We start from the raw sequence: 25,864 nt of genomic DNA on the forward strand, positions 1-25,864 counted from the left end.
ATATTCCACCCAGACCAGGTGGGTGCTCCACAAAGTCGGATTCTGGGACACAAGTCATCGGAGGCCGGTTTCCAGCTGTTGGTTGAGGCGTTTGGTCTGGCCGTTGGCCTCCGGGTGATATCCTGATGTCAGACTTGCAGTGGCACCGATGAGCCGACAGAACTCCCTCCAGAACCAGGAGATGAACTAGGGCCCCAGGTTGGACACAATGTCCTTAAGAAATCCATGGATCCTGAAGATATTCTGCATCATAATTTGAGCGGTTTCTTTAGCAGCTTTGGCAAAGCAATGAAATGCGCCATCTTGGAAAAACGATCCACCACGGTCAGGACCATGGTGTTACCTTTCGAGACCGGGAGCCCCGTGACAAAGTGCATAGAAATGTCTGACCATGGTCTGGAGGGGATTGGCAAAGGTTGCAGGAGTCCCATGCGTGACCCGGAGGATGTCTTGTTGCGAGCACAGACCGAACATGCCTCGATGTACTCCCGGACCCCCGACTTCATAGATGGCCACCAGAACCGTTGGGAGATGGCGAACATGGTTCTCCGGACTCCCGGATGGCAGGTGAGCAGCGAGGTGTGAGCCCAATGAATTACCCGTGGGTGCAATTCAACAGGGACAAACAAACGATGTTCTGGGCACGCACTGGGTGGGGGCGTCTCACCATTCGCTTGCTTCACCTCTTGTTCTATCTGCCAGGTAACCACTCCAACCACACAGTTCAGAGGGAGGATGGGTTCTGGTTCCTTGGCGACAGGCTCCGGGTACTGGGATTCTATGACAGGAGGAACAGAAACAGTGTTTATAACCGTGGTAGCCTGTCCATGAGTCTCCCCCCTCAGGCACTTCCCCTCACAGTCTTTCCCCCACCCCAGGATTTTGCCTGTAGGCCAGTCAATGTGGGGGTTGTGGCTGACGAGCCACGGATGTCCTAGTATCAGTGTGCATGCAGGTGAGCGAAACAGGTAAAAATTCATCAGTTCAGAGTGGTTGCCTCTGCTCTGTGACGTCTGTAACAGTGAACAGTGCGGTACCATTCAAGGCACTTGCCTTAATGGGTCGTGGAAGAGCCTCAGTCTTCAACCCCAACCTTTTCACTAACTCCCAGTCCATAAGACTTTCATCAGCCCCAGAGTCAATAAAGACATGACGGAGGTGAAACTACGTGGAGCAGAACCTGAACCCCTCACCCGGGCTGCCTTGACTGGGCAGGTGGCTAGGTGTCCAGGCTCCCCGCAGTAGAAGCACTGCCCCTCCTTGAGGCGGCGTTATCGTTCCGCCTGAGTGAGCCGGGCCCTGCCCAGCTACATAGGCTCCTCATCTCCAGGAGGAGGAGACAGGCGGCGCTGATCTGACGATGATCAGCAGGGATCAGACCAGGGAACAGCGGGGATGTGCTGTGGGCGGTCTGGCAACCGCTGGCACCCTCTCTGGAGCGCCTTGAATTCCCGAAGGCGGTTATCCATTCGGACAGCGAGAGCGATAAGGGAGTCCAGGTCCGGCGGCAGATCTAGAGGCAGCAGACGCTCTTGAACGGAGGTAGCCAGCCCCTTCAGGAAGATGTCGTAGAGGGCCATGGCGTTCCACACACTCTCCGCAGCCCAGGTCCAGAAGCGTATGGCATAGTCACAAACGGATTCTTGCCCTTGCCTCAACCCACTCAGCTCCCTTGCCTTTTCTCGTTCTGTAGAGACCAGGTCGAAGGTCTCATGGCGGGCCTCCTTGAAGTCCTGGAGGGAGCTGCAGAGCGGGGATCCTCTCACCCACTCCGCCGTGGCCCACGCCCTCGCCCTTCCCGCCAGGTGGTAAATCATGAAGGCAATCCTGGTTTGGTCTGTGGGCAGTGCGTGAGGGGAGAGTTCAAAATGCATTTCACAGTCAATAAGAAATGACTTACATTGTCCTAGTTCTCCTGAGAATCGCTCAGGAGCTGCCAGCTGGGCTCCAGCTCCGGCGTAGGCAATTGTGGGGGCGGGCGGGGGTTCAAGTGTGGCGGATGCAGTCTCCGTCTTCTCAGGGTGACTGAAGAACTGCTCCATCCGCTCAGTGAGCCATCCTATCTGGGCTGAAACGACAGCCTTGAAGGCCTCATGGCTATGAGCGAGGCCACTGACTCCCTGGCTCAGTGCAGCCATCTGCTCATCCTGACAGACAAGGCGAGCTCCCTGTGCCCGAAGAGCCACAGTTAGCTGCTCGGACCCTGCTGCGTCCATACTGGCCAGTGTGTACTGTCACACCCAGGCAACATGGTCAGACCATGGAACAAGAAGTTTAGTAATTGAGTGTCAATCAGAATTCATCAAATACAGAATTTATTTTCTGTTTCAGTTTTCACTCTGCCTTCGAGGAACAAGTAAACATCCTAAAAGGAAGCCCGACTAGGCACTAAAACAGGCATTAACTCACACCACATAGTCTACAAGTTCAGTAAAAAAAAAAGATTATCTTCTTATTATCATTATATGTGATTGCTTTTCATTAGAGAATCCTTAGAAAAATACGACAGCAAAGCTTACAAATACTTAACAGATATTTTATTTACAACAGAACCCTATTCAACTGTGTCCTGCACTTCTAATAGCGAGCTAAATATGTATATACATGTACAGTGCTTTGTACATGTACATTTGCCCCCTTACAGATTTCCTCTGTTTTTGCTTTTTTGTCACACTGACATGTTTCAGATCATCAAACTAATTTTAATATCAGACAAATATAACTTGAGTGAATACAAAATGCAGTTTTTAAATGATGTTTCATTTATTAAGGGGAAAAAAACTATCCAAACCAACCTGGTCCTATGTGAAAAAGTAATTGCCCCCTAAACCTAATAACTGGTTGTGCCCTTGGCGGCAGCAACTGCAATCAAGCGTTTGCGATAACTGGCAATGAGTCTTTCACATCGCTGTGGAGGAATTTTGGCCCACTCTTCTTTGCAGAATTGTTTTAATTCAGCCACATTGGAGGGTTTTTGAGCATGAACAGCTTGTTTAAGGTCATGCCACAGCATCTCAATCAGATTTAAGTCTGGACTTTGACTAGGCCACTTCATAACTTTCATTTTGGTTTAGAGTGAGCCACGAATAGATCATGTGTCCTTATACCTAATATGTGAAAAACGTAAAGAGATTATGAAAGTGAATGTTGAAAGGTAGATTATTAATTGTTTTTAAAATTGTATTTGTCTCCTTTAACAGAGTATATGTTACTACTTATCATGAATTTGCCATTTTATTTTCATGGTTAGTTAGAATATGTAATGTTATGATGATAGCATAGAATGCGTTTCTTATTGTTCTCTGTGGATCTCGGTGTTTCCTATAGACATCACACCCCACAAAAAAAACTGCTAAAGTTCTGCCTCCTGTGTTTCATCAACACAACAGCTATGACATACCAAACCTCTTAGTCTCAACTACAATGATATTGGTCAGACTGTCCAATTAAATCTTAATATGCATCAATGTCAGTGTTGGCTTACATCGTACAGTTATGACTTTGACAAAGGCAAATGGCTCTTGTATTGAAACAGATATTTGTGGGAATTCAAGTTGAATCCAGTGACACCAGTAAAATTCTTGAAAGGTATTATTCAGTGATTGAAATATATAAGGCTGACAAGATATCAGACAAGATAGCTGATCTAACAACAGATAAATGTTTTTGAGTGACATGATATAATATTATAGCAGTTTTATATCAAATTATATCAGTTTATCTGCCAAATGAATGAGTCAATATGGATCATCGAAAACTTCATTATCATTGAGGATGTTGGTCCTCATTAATCTGGGCTTCATCAAATCTGAAATTACAAATAGGTGATAATGCAAAAAACTCATCCAGCTTCAAACATGTCGGAATGAGACAGTTTCAGATTGCACAAGGCTTTATTAGACATTGAATTGAATTTCTTTCTCGCAAAATTAGTGCATAAAAAATACTCCATATACATGTTTGTAGGGTTTTGCAAGAACCAATAACATCACAAGGACATACATTTAGCAAGGTCAGTCATTTTGGTAGCATTAATGAAACAAGCAACATTTCAATGGTGACAGTATGGTGATTCTGGTACAACTTTTACAGATTAGGAACTTTATATGTTTTATATATAAAATACAAAACAGAACAAAACTTAAACTCAGTCCACAACAGTTTATTGTGATGGTGAAATCAACCAAAGGATAAATAGAAGGCAGTGCATAATTTAAAAAAATTCAGTGATTATTCTTTACTCATTAAAGGTATTGCTACTGGTGAGCAGGAATGCATGTATATAAAAAATTGCTTAAAGCTCATGTTACTGCTTTCCACTGTGTTTTCAGCGTCAAGAGAAAATACCCGGAATTTGATGCAGTTTGCATACCAGTGTAATGACTGTTACTTTTAGTTACCTGCTGCTTTGGCCTTCAGCTGCTTCTTAATATAGTAGCCAACCAGTATCTGAGGACGTTGCTGGTAACTGACAAGGACTTCATGAGAGCTGGTCAGCTGATCCCCCTTCAGCCGATCCAGTAACGTCACACAAACCACTGCCGCTTTATTCAACAAGAAATGAAGGATGGAAACTGAGCAAGGTTTGAAGACAAAATTCTGTGCCTTACGACACTGAAAAACTTGCCAGCAATAATATAATCTGATATTGCATTTTTCCTACCTCGTAGGCCACTCATTTTGCACATAGCAGCAAACACTGTTGACTCCATTTCAATATTGCAGATTCCTGCTTCTTTGACTTTTCTGAGGTACTCCTGTTTATCCTTCTCAGTGTAGGAGCAGAAAGCACCATCCAAACGGGCTTGCCCTGGGTAATTGATCACATTGAGAAGGTAGACAGGAGGATACTAAGAGATGCACAATACAGCTGAACCACTGTACATGTCTGTGAATAATGTCATTAACACATCAATGCAGCAGAACATACCTTCATAGAAATCCAGTGTGCACATGGTGTTGCCTATCACTGTCTCAAACTGGTTCAGCTCTTTGCTGCACTGCAACAGCTCCTCAGCCAGGCTTTGGTCCAGATCAGTATCACGCGCCACCGTCTTCCCCAGGATCACCTGCTCAAACTTGGGCTTGAAGGTGTCATCCAGTGGCTGTTTGGTAACGACAACAGTGCCAGGCTCAAGCCCTAAAAACCAAAAATGGTGAGTGAGGTAAACAATTTCTAAACTAAAGGTAAAGAAAGCATAAATTAAAAGACATTTCTTACATGTGTTCAAATGACTGATAAATACTATATTAAGTTGATTAAGAATCCTGTTCATTTTCAAATTAAACACTGTCAAAGTAATTCATAAAAGCCTATCTTAAGTTATTTCAGATAAGTTTAGTTTAGTACTATACACCCTTTAGCCATGCTGGAAGATATATATCTATTCTGTAAATTCAAAGCTGTAACAGAGGACAACTACTGGTTTATAGCATAGTTTAAAAAAAAAATGGTTTGTAGGCCTATATATTTTAGAAAGGATTTCAGTAACTTACTTTAATAAAAGTTAAAAACAAAAGTATCAGTTTTCTCTCATTCACAAAATAGGAGAAATAATATTATCTAATAGCAACTGTTTACAAAAAGCCATATTAGACGACAAGTCTAAGGGAATTTGGGCTCCCTCTTGTGGTAAAAGTAAGAACATGTGCCCTTATGGACAAAACCAACTTATCTAAGTTCAGTGAATCTATTTAGAGAATCACAGGAAACTAGCATCTTTGGAGTGATAGCACTATTTAAGGTTTGATTATGTATAATCAGATGTATTTTCAGGCACTTACCTGAAAAAAATATTTTCAAATAATTAACTTACCAATGCCACCTGAAGTCCCAATGCGTATAATTGTAACATCTGTGCAACGTGCATGATGGAGGAGTTTGATTAGTTCGTGCAACATTATTGCAATAGACGAAATGCCCATGCCATGCTGAAAATAAAGCAGACAGTTTTTTTAATTGAAGAACATTGTTTTGTATAAATAGTATAGCTTTTATTTACAAAAGAGAATGAAATTATCTTGAGATAAACTTGTTGTATTTTGAACTTTTGTTCATACATACACTGACGGAGAGTACAGAGCCAACTTTGTACATGACATAGCGGTCCGTTCCAGCACAGATATTTGGATACTCTGATTTTGGGTCTTCCATACCGAGCTCAGCAGCAATGTACTCAATGAATAATTTCATTCTTGAGGAGCTGCCCCCAACAAACACAAACTAAAAGAAAACAAAAAAAACATAAATATTTGCTAATAAAGATGATTTTGGGGTTGATTTCTTTTGCACAAATTAAAAAAAAATATTACTTTGACATCACCAAACATAGCTGGTAGGTCATGAGTCCCTGTTCCCAGACTGAAGTGGTAGAGGATGTCATCTGTCAGTGCATCCAGGTGTGGGTTCTGCACACAAACAGGCCTTAAAGGGGGGAAAAAGAACAGATATTAAAGGACCAGTTCTAGATTAACAGTCCAGTTGAATTAGCACCTCATTAATTCACTAAAGAAATCAGAGATCTGGGCAATGATGTTGAGGTCTGAGACCAAGCAAAGTCCATTCAACCAAATCCAGTCTTCATGAACATTATATTGTTTTGTTACAGGACCAGCATTTTCTGTATGTTTGACAGCTAAACCACATCAATTTGTTTCAGGTTTTTTATGTAGGCTTAGGCTACAAAAAATGCCCTGACTTTGAGGACCCAGATTAATGACATGATATTATGACACCCAATTGTTTGCTCATTTCCTCATTTTAATAGTTGGCCATCAGAAAATAGGTTTTGAAACAAATACATATAGGGCATGAATTTGGGACTGGACTTGAACCTCTCACCTGCTGCATGACATGTTTGGCTTGTTGTCCTTTGAGTCAGTCTTCCTGAAAAACTATAGAAAACGGTTGTTTTTTTTACATTTTTGATACGGTGACCAGTAACAAAACCTCACCGTATTAGCCTCACCGCAAACTCTATTCGGGCAATTAAATATACATATTTCAAATTAAACACCCCAGCAGATGGCACCACACAGCAGCAGGGGGAAAAGAGAAAATTACCTCGGTAACTGAAATAAACAATACATTTTTAAATCTTTAATCTTGAATCTTTACCTTCAAGATAAACCAACAGGACTATAAAAAATACAATACAAACAACAAATACAATAGAAACAGACACTCACTTTTGGTATCTTACTGTTGGACTGCGTCGAGCACGATCACCAAATCAAATTGAGGACTTTTTTTTCAAGATGCAGTTTTGTGGTCATACAGTAAATATTTCCCAGCTGTGTTATGAACAAGTGTCAACTCTGGCACAGTGCGTGCGTGCGTGCGTGCGTGTGTGTGAATTTGTTGCGTCCCACTCTAGCATTCAAGTCAACACTATTTCTTGGCATGAGACATAAGGACAGAGGTTTAATAATATTAAGCCTACACAATATCATTATACTATTATCATGTGATATTATTGCTGTTATTTTTGTTTTGTTGTGTGATTCATGAAGTTCATTCATGAACTTCATTTACTATGAAGGCTATTTGTAGGTGTACAGTTAGTACAACTGGGTCAAATATAGCCACAGATGTTACAATTTTTAATAAGCATTAAAAAAAGGAAAAATCTAAATGTTTTATTGTATTTAGTAGGAAATTGTTGAGGATGTAATGAAGCTTCATTTTGTTCACACATCTACATTTGAAAACAGGTGACTCAAACACAAGAGGTGGAATATAACAACAATTCCTGGTTAATACTCAATTAAAAATGACCTGAACCCATGCATGTAAGGATTACTGAACAGACCCACAGGGTACAGGGTCGGCACCCTTAACTGTTTTTTCTTGTTTGAAAGTCACAGAGTTCAGTTAAAAGACAGGCAGAACTGTCCGTCTGTCTGAGATACAAAACTACCACAAAGAGACAAAAAATCACCACAAAGAGATTCAAAGTGAACACAAAGAGACACAAAAGACTATGAACTACTCATTCTGCAAGGGGGGTTTACTTGTCTATGTCCATAGTCTCATCTATGTATAATAACAAAATATAATAATAAGAATACTTACTACTCCTCTTTCTCCTCTCAACCCAACTGGTTGAGTCCTTGAGTGCGGATCTGTTGGAGGTTTCTTTCTGTTAAAAGGGAGTTTTCCTTTCCACTTTTGCCAAGTGCTTGCTCACTGTGAAAACTGTTGGGCTTGACCTTACCCGGTAAAGCGCCTTCAGATAAGGCATGTCATCATTTGGCGCTATACAGAGAAAATTGAATTGTATGAATGGACCCAAATAAACGTCTTGTCTGTTATGAGCTGATCACTTCCTACCGTCTGTCCCCTGAAGGCCTTAAGTTTTGTTACTGTCCACAAAAGGCAAGAAAAAATATTAAGGATCTTTGTAAATGATATTTAATACTTTGAATTACCTTCTATGGCCTCATTTTGAGGGAACCGAATTCAGTGCTCTTCCAAGACTGTTGACACTGGTGATAACTTACTACACACCCTACTTCTCAAACCCCCAAGAACAAGGACAGGGTGGGAATAAAAATGCTCTGGGCTTTTAACTCAGACTGGCCCACCAAAACCATTATGGTGACACATACAACCCATGTTACACTCCAGGAATCAAGTGGTAAACAGAGCAGAAATTAAGAATTTAGATTGGACAGGGCAACAGTAAATACAATACCAAACATTTTATTTTTAGTAGTTATTCTCCCTTTCTGTAAAAATTCTGTCAATGAGCTGGACCAAACCATGGGCTGTGGCCCTGAACCCTCTCTGCTGCTCTGTCTGCAGAGTTACTCCTGCTAGATGCACAACTAGGTTAAGTATTTTCTGCATTTTAACTTATGTATTCTGAGCTTTTAAGCTAACACAGACAGAGCACTTAAAATGCTGAAACCTGCCAAGAAAGCTGTTAGGAGTCCTGACCATATTGACTCTTGCTAAGGAACAGTGTCCTTCAGTGAATTTTTTTACAGACCCCTAATTCCAAATTTCTATAAAACAAAAACAAATCAAATACATTTGTCACACCCAGGCTAGGACACAGGACACAGACACAGGATTGCTTCAATAAAAGTCTTTATTGCAAAAATCAGATTTTAATCCTCCTAGACCGAGTATCAGAAGCAGACTAAGAAAATTAGCTCTAATGTAAATCCCTATAGGAGAAGCATGGCTACAAAAGGTACCAAAATAATGATCGCTCCACTAAAGGAGGAAAACACAAAAGACTATGAAACGTTAAAAGAAACAGAAAATCACTCCCGCTACGGAGGCAAAAGAAATAACAAAAGTCAAAACAAAAAAAACAAAAAAACTCTCCTGAAAACTGGAGGCACTATGCTATGAAACTTACAACTGAAACTTTCTCATCTGGGAGGAACCGGAACAAAAACCAAATGGAACTGGGTACAGGACTGAGACAAGACTGTGGTAGGCTGTGGTGATGGCACGCAGACATCGACGAAGACGAACACACTGGCACAAGACAAAGGGAGACGCAGACTCAAATACATAGGGTAACAAGGGACAGGTGGAAACACTCAACAGGCAATCAGACCGAGACACACAAGGAAGGGCAAGTGACCTGAAACGAGAGGAGAGTTACTTTTCAAAATAAAACAGGAAATGACAAGACAAGACATGGAGACAGGACAAAAACCCAACTTGACCTCACCGCGGTGTGACAGAACCCCCCCTTCAAGGGCTGACACCTGACGGACCAGGCAACTCAGGATGGCCCCTATAAAAGTCCTGAATAAGGGAAGGGTCATCTATGTAACTCCGTGGAATCCACTGTCTCTCCTCTGGCCCGTACCCCTCCCAGTCCACTAAAAACTGTTTTCCCCAGCCTCTGTTGCGCACAGCTAACAGTCTCTTTACTTTATAAAGTGGACTCCCATCGGCTGCTTCCAGAGGCGGTGAGGGCTTGGTGGCCGGAACCATGGGACTATCTTTAGTGGGCTTAACCTGACTGACGTGGAAAGTGGGGTGGACACAGAGGGTCCTGGGCAGACGGAGACGAATGGCAGCTGGACTGATGACCTTGGTGATGGGGAAAGGACCCACGAACCGCGGTGCCAGCTTCTTAGAGGGAACCTTGAGGTGAAGATCTTTGGCTGACAACCGCACTCTCGGGCCCGGGCCGATACTCGGGTGCGGGATGGCGTTTTCGGTCTGCTGCCCTTTTGACTCTGGCCCCCTGACGGATGAGCACTTGACGGGCAGCAGCCCAGATGCGGTGGCAGCGGTGAACCAGGGCGTGGGCAGAGGGAACTGACACTTCTGGCTCCGAGTCAGCAAACACAGGAGGCTGGTAGCCATAGGCACACTTGAAGGGGGAGAAACCTGTGGCTGAGGTGGGTAGAGAATTGTGGGCATATTCCACCCAGACCAGGTGGGTGCTCCACAAAGTCGGATTCTGGGACACAAGTCATCGGAGGCCGGTTTCCAGCTGTTGGTTGAGGCGTTTGGTCTGGCCGTTGGCCTCCGGGTGATATCCTGATGTCAGACTTGCAGTGGCACCGATGAGCCGACAGAACTCCCTCCAGAACCAGGAGATGAACTAGGGCCCCAGGTTGGACACAATGTCCTTAAGAAATCCATGGATCCTGAAGATATTCTGCATCATAATTTGAGCGGTTTCTTTAGCAGCTTTGGCAAAGCAATGAAATGCGCCATCTTGGAAAAACGATCCACCACGGTCAGGACCATGGTGTTACCTTTCGAGACCGGGAGCCCCGTGACAAAGTGCATAGAAATGTCTGACCATGGTCTGGAGGGGATTGGCAAAGGTTGCAGGAGTCCCATGCGTGACCCGGAGGATGTCTTGTTGCGAGCACAGACCGAACATGCCTCGATGTACTCCCGGACCCCCGACTTCATAGATGGCCACCAGAACCGTTGGGAGATGGCGAACATGGTTCTCCGGACTCCCGGATGGCAGGTGAGCAGCGAGGTGTGAGCCCAATGAATTACCCGTGGGTGCAATTCAACAGGGACAAACAAACGATGTTCTGGGCACGCACTGGGTGGGGGCGTCTCACCATTCGCTTGCTTCACCTCTTGTTCTATCTGCCAGGTAACCACTCCAACCACACAGTTCAGTGGGAGGATGGGTTCTGGTTCCTTGGCGACAGGCTCCGGGTACTGGGATTCTATGACAGGAGGAACAGAAACAGTGTTTATAACCGTGGTAGCCTGTCCATGAGTCTCCCCCCTCAGGCACTTCCCCTCACAGTCTTTCCCCCACCCCAGGATTTTGCCTGTAGGCCAGTCAATGTGGGGGTTGTGGCTGACGAGCCACGGATGTCCTAGTATCAGTGTGCATGCAGGTGAGCGAAACAGGTAAAAATTCATCAGTTCAGAGTGGTTGCCTCTGCTCTGTGACGTCTGTAACAGTGAACAGTGCGGTACCATTCAAGGCACTTGCCTTAATGGGTCGTGGAAGAGCCTCAGTCTTCAACCCCAACCTTTTCGCTAACTCCCAGTCCATAAGACTTTCATCAGCCCCAGAGTCAATAAAGACATGACGGAGGTGAAACTACGTGGAGCAGAACCTGAACCCCTCACCCGGGCTGCCTTGACTGGGCAGGTGGCTAGGTGTCCAGGCTCCCCGCAGTAGAAGCACTGCCCCTCCTTGAGGCGGCGTTATCGTTCCGCCTGAGTGAGCCGGGCCCTGCCCAGCTACATAGGCTCCTCATCTCCAGGAGGAGGAGACAGGCGGCGCTGATCTGACGATGATCAGCAGGGATCAGACCAGGGAACAGCGGGGATGTGCTGTGGGCGGTCTGGCAACCGCTGGCACCCTCTCTGGAGCGCCTTGAATTCCCGAAGGCGGTTATCCATTCGGACAGCGAGAGCGATAAGGGAGTCCAGGTCCGGCGGCAGATCTAGAGGCAGCAGACGCTCTTGAACGGAGGTAGCCAGCCCCTTCAGGAAGATGTCGTAGAGGGCCATGGCGTTCCACACACTCTCCGCAGCCCAGGTCCAGAAGCGTATGGCATAGTCACAAACGGATTCTTGCCCTTGCCTCAACCCACTCAGCTCCCTTGCCTTTTCTCGTTCTGTAGAGACCAGGTCGAAGGTCTCATGGCGGGCCTCCTTGAAGTCCTGGAGGGAGCTGCAGAGCGGGGATCCTCTCACCCACTCCGCCGTGGCCCACGCCCTCGCCCTTCCCGCCAGGTGGTAAATCATGAAGGCAATCCTGGTTTGGTCTGTGGGCAGTGCGTGAGGGGAGAGTTCAAAATGCATTTCACAGTCAATAAGAAATGACTTACATTGTCCTAGTTCTCCTGAGAATCGCTCAGGAGCTGCCAGCTGGGCTCCAGCTCCGGCGTAGGCAATTGTGGGGGCGGGCGGGGGTTCAAGTGTGGCGGATGCAGTCTCCGTCTTCTCAGGGTGACTGAAGAACTGCTCCATCCGCTCAGTGAGCCATCCTATCTGGGCTGAAACGACAGCCTTGAAGGCCTCATGGCTATGAGCGAGGCCACTGACTCCCTGGCTCAGTGCAGCCATCTGCTCATCCTGACAGACAAGGCGAGCTCCCTGTGCCCGAAGAGCCACAGTTAGCTGCTCGGACCCTGCTGCGTCCATACTGGCCAGTGTGTACTGTCACACCCAGGCAACATGGTCAGACCATGGAACAAGAAGTTTAGTAATTGAGTGTCAATCAGAATTCATCAAATACAGAATTTATTTTCTGTTTCAGTTTTCACTCTGCCTTCGAGGAACAAGTAAACATCCTAAAAGGAAGCCCGACTAGGCACTAAAACAGGCATTAACTCACACCACATAGTCTACAAGTTCAGTAAAAAAAAAAGATTATCTTCTTATTATCATTATATGTGATTGCTTTTCATTAGAGAATCCTTAGAAAAATACGACAGCAAAGCTTACAAATACTTAACAGATATTTTATTTACAACAGAACCCTATTCAACTGTGTCCTGCACTTCTAATAGCGAGCTAAATATGTATATACATGTACAGTGCTTTGTACATGTACATTTGCCCCCTTACAGATTTCCTCTGTTTTTGCTTTTTTGTCACACTGACATGTTTCAGATCATCAAACTAATTTTAATATCAGACAAATATAACTTGAGTGAATACAAAATGCAGTTTTTAAATGATGTTTCATTTATTAAGGGGAAAAAAACTATCCAAACCAACCTGGTCCTATGTGAAAAAGTAATTGCCCCCTAAACCTAATAACTGGTTGTGCCACCCTTGGCGGCAGCAACTGCAATCAAGCGTTTGCGATAACTGGCAATGAGTCTTTCACATCGCTGTGGAGGAATTTTGGCCCACTCTTCTTTGCAGAATTGTTTTAATTCAGCCACATTGGAGGGTTTTTGAGCATGAACAGCTTGTTTAAGGTCATGCCACAGCATCTCAATCAGATTTAAGTCTGGACTTTGACTAGGCCACTTCATAACTTTCATTTTGGTTTAGAGTGAGCCACGAATAGATCATGTGTCCTTATACCTAATATGTGAAAAACGTAAAGAGATTATGAAAGTGAATGTTGAAAGGTAGATTATTAATTGTTTTTAAAATTGTATTTGTCTCCTTTAACAGAGTATATGTTACTACTTATCATGAATTTGCCATTTTATTTTCATGGTTAGTTAGAATATGTAATGTTATGATGATAGCATAGAATGCGTATCTTATTGTTCTCTGTGGATCTCGGTGTTTCCTATAGACATCACACCCCACAAAAAAAACTGCTAAAGTTCTGCCTCCTGTGTTTCATCAACACAACAGCTATGACATACCAAACCTCTTAGTCTCAACTACAATGATATTGGTCAGACTGTCCAATTAAATCTTAATATGCATCAATGTCAGTGTTGGCTTACATCGTACAGTTATGACTTTGACAAAGGCAAATGGCTCTTGTATTGAAACAGATATTTGTGGGAATTCAAGTTGAATCCAGTGACACCAGTAAAATTCTTGAAAGGTATTATTCAGTGATTGAAATATATAAGGCTGACAAGATATCAGACAAGATAGCTGATCTAACAACAGATAAATGTTTTTGAGTGACATGATATAATATTATAGCAGTTTTATATCAAATTATATCAGTTTATCTGCCAAATGAATGAGTCAATATGGATCATCGAAAACTTCATTATCATTGAGGATGTTGGTCCTCATTAATCTGGGCTTCATCAAATCTGAAATTACAAATAGGTGATAATGCAAAAAACTCATCCAGCTTCAAACATGTCGGAATGAGACAGTTTCAGATTGCACAAGGCTTTATTAGACATTGAATTGAATTTCTTTCTCGCAAAATTAGTGCATAAAAAATACTCCATATACATGTTTATAGGGTTTTGCAAGAACCAATAACATCACAAGGACATACATTTAGCAAGGTCAGTCATTTTGGTAGCATTAATGAAACAAGCAACATTTCAATGGTGACAGTATGGTGATTCTGGTACAACTTTTACAGATTAGGAACTTTATATGTTTTATATATAAAATACAAAACAGAACAAAACTTAAACTCAGTCCACAACAGTTTATTGTGATGGTGAAATCAATCAAAGGATAAATAGAAGTGCATAATTTAAAAAAATTCAGTGATTATTCTTTACTCATTAAAGGTATTGCTACTGGTGAGCAGGAATGCATGTATATAAAAAATTGCTTAAAGCTCATGTTACTGCTTTCCACTGTGTTTTCAGCGTCAAGAGAAAATACCCGGAATTTGATGCAGTTTGCATACCAGTGTAATGACTGTTACTTTTAGTTACCTGCTGCTTTGGCCTTCAGCTGCTTCTTAATATAGTAGCCAACCAGTATCTGAGGACGTTGCTGGTAACTGACAAGGACTTCATGAGAGCTGGTCAGCTGATCCCCCTTCAGCCGATCCAGTAACGTCACACAAACCACTGCCGCTTTATTCAACAAGAAATGAAGGATGGAAACTGAGCAAGGTTTGAAGACAAAATTCTGTGCCTTACGACACTGAAAAACTTGCCAGCAATAATATAATCTGATATTGCATTTTTCCTACCTCGTAGGCCACTCATTTTGCACATAGCAGCAAACACTGTTGACTCCATTTCAATATTGCAGATTCCTGCTTCTTTGACTTTTCTGAGGTACTCCTGTTTATCCTTCTCAGTGTAGGAGCAGAAAGCACCATCCAAACGGGCTTGCCCTGGGTGATTGATCACATTGAGAAGGTAGACAGGAGGATACTAAGAGATGTACAATACAGCTGAACCACTGTACATGTCTGTGAACAATGTCATTAACACATCAATGCAGCAGAACATACCTTCATAGAAATCCAGTGTGCACATGGTGTTGCCTATCACTGTCTCAAACTGGTTCAGCTCTTTGCCGCACTGCAACAGCTCCTCAGCCAGGCTTTGGTCCAGATCAGTATCACGCGCCACCGTCTTCCCCAGGATCACCTGCTCAAACTTGGGCTTGAAGGTGTCATCCAGTGGCTGTTTGGTAACGACAACAGTGCCAGGCTCAAGCCCTAAAAACCAAAAATGGTGAGTGAGATAAACAATTTCTAAACTAAAGGTAAAGAAAGCATAAATTAAAAGACATTTCTTACATATGTTCAAATGACTGATAAATACTATATTGAGTTGGTTAAGAATCCTGTTCATTTTCAAATTAAACACTGTCAAAGTAATTCATAAAAACCTATCTTAAATTATTTCAGATAAGTTTAGTTTAGTACTATACACCCTTTAGCCATGCTGGAAGATATATATCTGTTCTGTAAATTCAAAGCTGTAACAGAGGACAACTACTGGTTTATAGCATAGTTTAAAAAAAATTATGGTTTGTAGGCCTATATATTTTAGAAAGGATTTCAGTAACTTACTTTAATAAAAGTTAATAACAAAAGTATCAGTTTTCTCTCATTCACAAAACGGGAGAAATAACATTATCTAATAGCAACTGTTTACAAAAAGCCATATTAGACGACAAGTCTAAGGGAATTTGGGCTCCCTCTTGTGGTAAAAGTAAGAACATGTGCCCTTATGGACAAAACCAACTTATCTAAGTTCAGTGAATCTATTTAGAGAATCACAGGAAACTAGCATCTTTGGAGTGATAGCACTATTTAAGGTTTGATTATGTATAATCAGATGTATTTTCAGGCACTTACCTGAAAAAAATATCTTCAAATAATTAACTTACCAATGCCACCTGAAGTCCCAATGCGAAAAATTGTGACATCTGTGCAACGTGCATGATGGAGGAGTTTGATTAGTTCGTGCAACATTATGGCAAGAGACGGAATGCCCATGCCATGCTGAAAATAAAGCAGACAGTTTTTTTAATTGAAGAACATTGTTTTGTATAAATAGTATAGCTTTTATTTACAAAAGAGAATGAAATTATCTTGAGATAAATTTGTTGTATTTTGAACTTTTGTTCATACATACACTGACGGAGAGTACAGGGCCAACTTTGTACATGACATAGCGGTCCGTTCCAGCACAGATATTTGGATACTCTGATTTTGGGTCTTCCATACCGAGCTCAGCAGCAATGTACTCAATGAATAATTTCATTCTTGAGGAGCTGCCCCCAACAAACACAAACTAAAAGAAAACAAAAAAAACATAAATATTTGCTAATAAAGATGATTTTGGGGTTGATTTCTTTTGCACAAATTAAAAAAAAAAAAAATATTACTTTGACATCACCAAACATAGCTGGTAGGTCATGAGTCCCTGTTCCCAGACTGAAGTGGTAGAGGATGTCATCTGTCAGTGCATCCAGGTGTGGGTTCTGCACACAAACAGGCCTTAAAGGGGGGAAAAAGAACAGATATTACCAAATCCAGTCTTCATGAACATTATATTGTTTTGTTACAGGACCAGCATTTTCTGTATGTTTGACAGCTAAACCACATCAATTTGTTTCAGGTTTTTTATGTAGGCTTAGGCTACAAAAAAATGCCCTGACTTTGAGGACCCAGATTAATGACATGATATTATGACACCCAATTGTTTGCTCATTTCCTCATTTTAATAGTTGGCCATCAGAAAATAGGTTTTTAAACAAATACATATAGGGCATGAATTTGGGACTGGACTTGAACCTCTCACCTGCTGCATGACATGTTTGGCTTGTTGTCCTTTGAGTCAGTCTTCCTGAAAAACTATAGAAAACAGTTTTTGTTTTTTTTTACATTTTTGATACGGTGACCAGTAACAAAACCAACCTGTAACAACACCTGAATATTAGAACAAACCCGGGTGCACATGTGGGGGGGAATTACCCTCTCCGTAAACTCTATTAGGGCAATTAAATATACATATTTCACATTAAACACCCCAGCAGATAATCAGACATGGCACCACACAGCAGCAGGGGGAAAAGAGAAAATTACCCCGGTAACTGAAATAAACAATACATTTTTAAATCTTTAATCTATAAAAATCTATAAAAAATACAATACAAACAACAAATACAATAGAAACAGACACTCACTTTTGGTATCTTACTGTTGGACTGCGAGTTTCTGCGCTGCCCACAAATTCATTTCACTTTCTAAACACATGACGTCGACATCCAGCCCACCAAGAAATGACGTCGAGCACGATCACCAAATCAAATTGAGGACTTTTTTTCGAGATGCAGTTTTGTGGCCATACAGTAAATATTTCCCAGCTGTGTTATGAGCAAGTGTCAACTCTGGCGCAGTGCGTGTGTGTGTGTGTGTGTGTGTGTGTGTGTGTGTGTGTGTGTGAATTTGCTGCGTCCCACTCTAGCATTCAAGTCAACACGATTTCTTGGCATGAGACATAAGGACATAGGTTTAATAATATTAAGCCTACACAATATCATTATTCTATTATCATGTGATGTTATTGCTGTTATTTTTGTTTTGTTGTGTGATTCATGAAGTTCATTTACTATGAAGGATATTTGTAGGTGTACAGTTAGTACAACTGGGTCAAATATGGCGATACGATTTTTAATAAGCATTAAAAAAAAAAAAATTGTTGAGGATGTAATGAAGCTTCATTTTGTTCACACATCTACATTTGAAAACAGGTGACTCAAACACAAGAGGTGGAATATAACAACAATTTCTGGTTAATACTCAATTAAAAATGACCTGAACCCATGCATGTAAGGATTACTGAACAGACCCACAGGGTACAGGGTCGGCACCCTTAACTGTTTTTTCTTGTTTGAAAGTCACAGAGTTCAGTTAAAAGACAGGCAGAACTGTCCGTCTGTCTGAGATACAAAACTACCACAAAGAGACACAAAATAACCACAAAGAGACAAAAAATCACCACAAAGAGATTCAAAGTGAACACAAAGAGACACAAAAAGACTATGAACTACTCATTCTGCAAGGGGGGTTTACTTGTCTATTCCCATAGTCTCATCTATGTATAATAACAAAATATAATAATAAGAATACTTACTACTCCTCTTTCTCCTCTCAACCCAACTGGTTGAGTCCTTGAGTGCGGATCTGTTGGAGGTTTCTTTCTGTTAAAAGGGAGTTTTCCTTTCCACTTTTGCCAAGTGCTTGCTCACTGTGAAACCTGTTGGGCTTGACCTTACCCTGTAAAGCGCCTTCAGGTAAGGCATGTCATCATTTGGCGCTATACAAAGAAAATTGAATAGAAATTGAATTGTATGAATGGACCCAAATAAACGTCTTGTCTTGTCTGTTATGAGCTGATCACTTCCTACCATCTGTCCCCTGAAGGCCTTAAGTTTTGTTACTGTCCACAGAAGGCAAGAAAAAATATTAAGGATCTTTGTAAATGATATTTAATACTTTGAATTACCTTCTATGGCCTCATTTTGAGGGAACCAAATTCAGTGCTCTTCCAAGACTGTTGACACTGGTGATAACTTACTACACACCCTACTTCTCAAACCCCCCAAGAACAAGGACAGGGTGGGAATAAAAATGCTCTGGGCTTTTAACTCAGACTGGCCCACCAAAACCCTTCTGGTGACACATACAACCCATGTTACACTCCAGGAATCAAGTGGTAAACAGAGCAGAAATTAAGAATTTAGATTGGACAGGGCAACAGTAAATACAATACCAAACATATTAGTAGTTAGTAATTATTCTCCCTTTCTGTAAAAATTCTGTCAATATGAGCTGGACCAAACCGTGAGCTGTGGCCCTGAACCCTCTCTTTTCTGAGCTTTTAAGTGTGGGGAAAATTATGATTATGTGTTTTCACCATGTACTGATTTCACAATTTTATCAGCTATGCTTGAAATTAGACTTTAATAGGGAAGTATCTGGTAGGAAGTGTTTACTGAGCCAAGAAAGTATTGGTAAGGATGTTGCCTCATATTGACCTGGACAGACAGAATGTGCTGATGTCAATGTGATGTGACTTTTGTTTCTAAGGAAACTTTGGGCGAGAGCATGCTGGTAAGAGGGCAATATTTGGTGTTATTTGGAGTGTTCTGTTCTGTGCATGTAAACGAACTATTAAAGCAGCATTTGACATTTTCAGAATTCTTTCTTTACAAAGCTTTGACACAGATTTTTCTTTCCATAAATAAGCCACAGTTTTTTTGTTTGTTTGTTTGTTTGTTTGTTTGTCAGCAACAGTTAACTGCTGGCTCTCTCAGTGTTAAAATAATGGTATGATACACAGAAATGGTAAGCAGAACATAAGGTAAACGATGGCCCCACAGAACCACAGTGGGACAGACAGCCTGTTCCATGGGGCTGATTACCATGTTAGCCACATCTATCTCTCTCTCTCCCTCTTGTTCTCTTTATTGTTTTTGTCTTTTCAAATTGAGTCACTGGCCCAATTGCCTACTGCTAAAAGTTGTCCTGTGAAGCTGATATTGAATAAGAGTCATCAGAGTTCATTTACAGAACTTAACATGACAACCTCCCTGATCTATTTATAAAATGACTGTGTTATTGACCCCGTCACCAGCAGTCCAACAACCAGCCTGGCCCATCTGGAATGATTAAGCACATACCCCAGTTTGTTTGTTCCAGGTATTAGAGGTTGGTTTTGTTCCTGGTCACTGAATAAAATTCATTCGGACATAGCTGTTTTCTATAGTTTTCAGGAAGATTGATTCAAAGGACAACAAGCCAAATGAGTCACGCAGCAGGTGAGAGGTTCAAGTCCAGTCTTGAATTCATGTCATAAAATATTTGTTTGAATACCTATGCGATGATACACATATACTTTCCTCAAATTATATTCTCTGGTTAATTTTTAAATGAGGAAACTACTGGGTGTGTCCGAATATGAGGACATTAACCTTCTCACTGAAAGTCAAGACATTTTTTATGGCCTACATATATGATTTGATGCAACCTGTTTAGCTGTCAAGCATATATAGAATGCAGGTCCTGTACGGGTGATTGATTTTAATATGGCAAAGTCAATAATAATGGAATTTTAAATGTTAGTACAGGATTTATACATTCTTTAAAACAAAGAGTTGAATTTTTAGATGGAAAAAGAGATAATGATACCACTGTGTATAATGAAGTACTGTTTCAACAAAAACTGAACATGACAATATAACCTTGATGAACGTAGTATTTAGTGCAGGGTTGGTATATGAGACTGCATTAGTTTTAGCTAGACATACTCAATAAAGTGGCAACTGAGATGTAGAAAGTAGCCCAGATTAAAATTTTCACAAAGATATCCCTCAATAGACAAATGTCTGAAAATCTTAAAACATAGTACTGAAAGTAACTGCATGGCTAGATAAGACAGGGTATGTGAGAAATTATGTTTTTTTTTTAGAATTGGTTGAATGGCCCTAGCCTGGTTTCAGACCTTTGGTGAATGAAAGAAGTGGTAATTCAATCGGACTGTCAATCCAGTACTGACGCTTTAATATCTGTTCTTTTTCCCTCTTTAAACCATACATACAATTCCTTAATTGAGTTATTTTGTATTTTTCCCAGTTTTGAATGAGTATTTAAATGCTCAAAATGTGGAATTGTGGCAGAAAAACACTATGATCAGCAGTTAAAATTCTATGATCAGCAGTGTTATAAAACAATGTTCTTGTTTATATCAAATATGTAGTTGCTTTTTTCATAAATTAAAGGGAATCCGCAACAGTTTCGATATCTGTTGGCAAGAAAGGTGCTGATTCTGCTCTCTGTTCAGCCATATAAACTGAACTTGAGATAAGAGGAAGTTGCTCTCAGCCTGGCATAGACTCTGTATAAGGGTCTGTGGCCACTTGCATATGTGACAATAAAATTTAGAATGAAACTCAGTGTGACAATAAAACTCAGAAACTGAAACAACAGCATCTGGTAGTTCAGGAACATACTATTGTCATAGTCCACCCCTTATACCAATGCACTATGAGCACTGGACAGAAGGTAAAGGTGGGCCTATTAATTTGTTCTAAAGGAAATTGAGCCCCTGGAGAACTCACCATTAGTGCAGGAGATAAGTGGGCTTTGGATGATTTCCCACTATGTTTGCATGAATTGTAGGCATGTTAAAGACCTTAAAGGAAGATAGTGTGGTGGAGCTGCACACTGCCAATACCTTCCTACCACAAGGTCTGTCACATACTGCTTACTGGCTTGCATAACCCAGACCTGATTATGCCCATCGAGCCAGTACGGTACGCCTCAGCAGCACCAGGAGGCCCATCAACAGTTAGAACTTGCTGAGGTTGGACCATGCACCTTCAAGACCCTTCAAGACCCTTCAAACACCTTCAGCATTAGCTCTCAGCCTCTCAGTGCTATTCAACACCTCCTCTCCTACCATAGACCTGTAAAGCCAGGTAGAAAGGCTGTGGCAGTTGGACCCCCTACCCTTTCAGAGCAAGAAGGTGGTAACAAGATCAAAACAAGACCAGGAAGGAGTTGACATAATTGAGGCATTGTAGTCACTCAAGGAAGCAGCAATGTCATTTCTCCAAGGCATGGAACATTGGTTTGTGAAGGAACCCCCACCAGCCATCACGAACAAACAGGAGACTGAGAAACTGGAAAGAGCTGGTTATGCCACCAAACTCGCCCCTGAACAAGAAATGCAGTCAAGTGGTATGTGCACATGGTACATACCCCATGTATAACTCCATGGCAGACACAGAATTGTGTTTCACTGCTCTTTTAGTTATGATGGCCAGAATCTAAACCACTACCTGCTGCCGGGATCCAAATTAGGATAATCACTCCTTGAACTTCTTCATCGTTTTAGGGAACATCCTGTGGCTATCAGTTGAGATATGAAAAAGATGTTCCACCAAGTCTGTCTACATTCCAGTCATCAACCCCAACTGTGGTTCCTGTGGTGAGATCTCCATTCAGAGAAGCCACCTGAGGTTTATGATTTCTTTGTCCTTCATATGCAGACAAGTGCTCAACCACAGTGAACAAGGGTCAGCATTCATTAAGCCGTATAGAAAAACTTCTATGTTCATCACTGCCTCCCCACAGGAAGCCAGACACTTGGTGCAACAACTGAGAGAACCTCTGGCATCAGGTGGTTAAGTTAAGTTATGTGTCGATGTGCTACATCTTTTGCATTCTTGTGAGCCAGTATGATCCTATTGAATACATACTCCCTTTTACCAGCAGGGCCAAAGTCTTAGTCCAGCAGGAACAGCAGTGGAATATTCAGGTGTCCCAGATCTTGTGTCACTCCTAAACAAATCAGCAGATCAGTTCTGGGGTCATTTCCCAGATAGCAAAAATCATTTGGCCCAGATCTGGTCCATAGCCTTCATAAGATCTGGGCCAGATCCACTCAATGGACTTGGGCCAGTGCCCGCTGGCACAATGGACCAAAACCAGCATGGATACATTTTTTTGTTTTTTTTTTTAATCTGGGCCAGAACTGAGACAGCTCCAGACCAGATGAAGATTCTTTTATGTTGATCCTGTCCAGATCTGGGCCAGATCATTTTGCAAGCATTTGGCTCCAATATGGATTTTATAATTATCTAATATTACTACTGAATCAAGAAGTTGCAAGAATTTTAAGCTTCTACACATATACATGACAAGGAAATTCATGGCCTTATTTTCCTAAGCAACAAAAATTCAAATGTAATGAGAAACTCTAAGAGAATGTTTTTGTCTGGTAAGTTTTAACAAAAGGTTTAAAATAGTAGTAGCTATATGCAGCGAGGAATTACTAAACTAAGCACAAAAAGTAAGGAAATTTGTGTTTGGTAGATTATTTCTTTGTTGTAAAAATGCTTCTTGGCAATACATCTTATACCGTTGGAAAGCCTGTTTATTTCCCTTTTAAATGGTGCCACATTTGTAAGGAACATACATTTGTGGGATGAGCAGCAGAGCTGAGTCACCTACCTGGTCACACACTGCTGTGGGATGGCATCCCATTCTTCAACCAGCCAACGTGGTTGTGTTGGTCACTCTGGCACAAACAGCACGCCCAAGCTGATCCCACAAGTGTTCAATGGGGTTGAGGTCAGGACTGCTGGCAGGCCATCCTCTCCACTCCCAAATTCTGGAGGTAGTCTCTGATAAACCCTGCTCTGTGGGGGCAAGCGTTGTCATCTCGGAGGATAGAGTTTGGTCCCAGACTGTGGAGATGTGGGATTGCCACTGGTTGCAGAATTTCATCTTGATATCTCTCTGCATTGAGATTGCCTCTAATGATGACAAGCCTTGTTTTTCCAGTGAGGGAGATGCCACCCCACACCATCACACTGTCTCCACCAAAAGATGTTACTCTCTCGGTGCAACAATCACCAAAGCGTTCTCTGCGTCTTCTCCACACTTTGACCCTACGATCCAAGTGCCATAGGCAGAATCTGGACTCATCGCTGAACATAACGTTCCCCCACATTCCCAGCTTCCAATGCACATGTTGCTGACACCAGCGCAAACGGGCCTGACGGTGAAGGACAGTCATGGCAGGCCTCCTGGCAGCCCTATGAGACCGGAGATTGGATGCGTGCAGTCTGTTCTGGATTGCGTGGGCAGGGAGCCTTTGGGAATATCGTCCTGCGAACCTTGACCGCAAATCTGTAGAAGACTACCTACGGTTCCTAAGTGCTGACAAGATGAGGAAATGGTCTTCTTGGGGTGCCGTCTTCTTGGGGTGCCCACTTCGCGGCCTGTCTCTGACATCCACTGTTATATGGAACTTGGCCTTCAGTTTGCAGATGGTACCAGGGCTCACTCCAAATAATGCCACAACTTGGTTTTGCAGCACACAACAACACCAGCTTAAAGTTGCCCTATCGCACGGGCCCTATCCAGATCAGTCAAACGTGGCATGCCAACCAACTGACCACTGTAGCAGGGCCCAGGACCATCAGGTGCCAAACAGAAGCTCAAAACAAGAGTCAATAGCAACAGCAAAAAAAAAAAAGCTGTTTGGCATTGGCAGAGAAGATTTGGCAAATCTTTCATGGGCACAACCCACATACTCAGCTCTGCTGCTCATCCCACAAATGCATGTTCCTGCATGAACCATTTAAAAGGGAACTTAACAGGCTTTCCAATGGTATAAGACTTATTTTCTTACTTTCTGTGCTTAGTTTATTATTTATTATTATTATTATTTTATTTTATTTTTTTTTATTATTATTATTGCAATTCAAATCTGCAGAGTTGTGCCTACTAGATGCACAATTATTTGAAGCATTTGGATGTTTTCATCATGTACTGCTTTCACAATTTCACTTATTAGCTATAGTTGGAAGTAGACTTTGATAGAGAAACATCTGATAAGAAGTGTTTCCTGATATTTATGAGCCAGGAAAGTTTTGGTCGGGTCATTGCCACATGTGGACTTGGACAGAATGAATGTGCTGACGACTGCGAATCTGAATTTAACGTGACCCTTAGTTCTTTGGAAACTTTTTTGGGCGGTAGTCTTCTGGTAAGCAGTGATTGTTGGGCAATATTTGGTGTTGTTTCATTTCTGTGTCTCTGCCAAAGGGGGTTGGTGAGTGTATAAAAAAAATGTTTCCTGTATTAGTAACTGTCCTTCCAAAATATAAAAGAGATATTAAAGCAGCATTTTACCAGTTTCAGCTCTGGGTTCAGAGCATGTGAAGCACATTTTCCCATTACACCAGCACAGTTTCTTTTTTTGACTTTGTTTCTCATGTAAAACAAGCCGGCAGCAGTCAACTACTGGCTGTCTCAGTGTTTAAACAATGATAAGATACAAACACACACACACAGCAGTCTGTTTTAGCGTTCAGGTTATTCAATTATTCTGCTATTCCAGCTAAAAATCAAACGTTGGATAAAAATGTAATTTAGATTAACACAAATGCAAAACTCAATCTAATTTATTTCATATATAAATGACCAATGCAAAAATAGTGTCACTGTACATCTTTTTTTATATTTTGATAGTTTTACTTTTAGTTTGTTAGTTTATGCCAAAAACTCTTCAAGTCACTACTGACAATGTTCGTAAACATATTTAATGAGCCTACAACAATGCCTCACAAACACACAAATGTCAAATGCAGGCAACAGGCCTTTGATAAACATAACCTTCTACTACTACTCAAAAAGTATAAAAACAAACACACAGACAGAGCACTTAAAATGCTGAAACCTGCCAAGAAAGCTGTTAGGAGTCCTGACCATATTGACTCTTGCTAAGGAACAGTGTCCTTCAGGGAATTTTTACAGACCCCTAATGCCAAGTTTCTATAAAACAAAATAAATCGAATACATGATCAGACCATGGAACAAGAAGTTTAGTAATTGAGTGTCAATCAGAATTCATCAAATACAGAATTTATTTTCTGTTTCAGTTTTCACTCTGCCTTTGAGGAACAAGTAAACATCCTAAAAGGAAGCCCGACTAGGCACTAAAACAGGCATTAACTCACACC

General features: G+C 41.7%; 2 protein-coding genes across 2 annotated transcripts; both read right to left on the reverse strand.

Moving 5' to 3' along the window:
- Positions 1-3,874: 3,874 nt before the first annotated feature.
- On the reverse strand, positions 3,875-7,214 carry LOC139613542 (uridine phosphorylase 1-like). Its single transcript, XM_071470279.1, has 8 exons — positions 7,189-7,214; positions 6,842-6,894; positions 6,313-6,424; positions 6,065-6,223; positions 5,817-5,931; positions 4,931-5,140; positions 4,664-4,810; positions 3,875-4,544 (listed from the first exon to the last, which is right to left on the reverse strand). The coding sequence occupies exons 2-8, from the start codon at positions 6,853-6,855 to the stop codon at positions 4,393-4,395; spliced, it is 909 nt and encodes a 302-aa protein (XP_071326380.1). The 5' UTR covers positions 6,856-6,894; positions 7,189-7,214; the 3' UTR covers positions 3,875-4,392.
- Positions 7,215-14,271: 7,057 nt separating this feature from the next.
- Positions 14,272-17,612, reverse strand: LOC139613588 (uridine phosphorylase 1-like). The gene is made up of 8 exons (XM_071470366.1): positions 17,513-17,612; positions 17,128-17,180; positions 16,712-16,823; positions 16,459-16,617; positions 16,211-16,325; positions 15,324-15,533; positions 15,057-15,203; positions 14,272-14,937 (listed from the first exon to the last, which is right to left on the reverse strand). The coding sequence occupies exons 2-8, from the start codon at positions 17,139-17,141 to the stop codon at positions 14,786-14,788; spliced, it is 909 nt and encodes a 302-aa protein (XP_071326467.1). The 5' UTR covers positions 17,142-17,180; positions 17,513-17,612; the 3' UTR covers positions 14,272-14,785.
- Positions 17,613-25,864: the final 8,252 nt, after the last annotated feature.

This window comes from Trachinotus anak, unplaced genomic scaffold (genome assembly GCF_046630095.1).
Source record: "Trachinotus anak isolate AG129_WGS33_773 ecotype Australia unplaced genomic scaffold, CSIRO_AGI_Tana_v1 ptg000032l, whole genome shotgun sequence".
In the NCBI taxonomy this organism is placed as follows: domain Eukaryota; kingdom Metazoa; phylum Chordata; class Actinopteri; order Carangiformes; family Carangidae; genus Trachinotus; species Trachinotus anak.

What these genes read in the sequence shown, in the direction of transcription:
- LOC139613542 (XM_071470279.1), bottom strand. An exon ending in CTATGTTTGGTGATGTCAAA is followed by an intron (nt 6,224 to 6,312) that starts GTAATATTTTTT and finishes GTTTTCTTTTAG; the next exon opens with TTTGTGTTTGTTGGGGGCAG. An exon ending in GCTCTGTACTCTCCGTCAGT is followed by an intron (nt 5,932 to 6,064) that starts GTATGTATGAAC and finishes CTTTATTTTCAG; the next exon opens with CATGGCATGGGCATTTCGTC.
- LOC139613588 (XM_071470366.1), bottom strand. An exon ending in GCCCTGTACTCTCCGTCAGT is followed by an intron (nt 16,326 to 16,458) that starts GTATGTATGAAC and finishes CTTTATTTTCAG; the next exon opens with CATGGCATGGGCATTCCGTC. An exon ending in TGGGACTTCAGGTGGCATTG is followed by an intron (nt 15,534 to 16,210) that starts GTAAGTTAATTA and finishes TTTGGTTTTTAG; the next exon opens with GGCTTGAGCCTGGCACTGTT.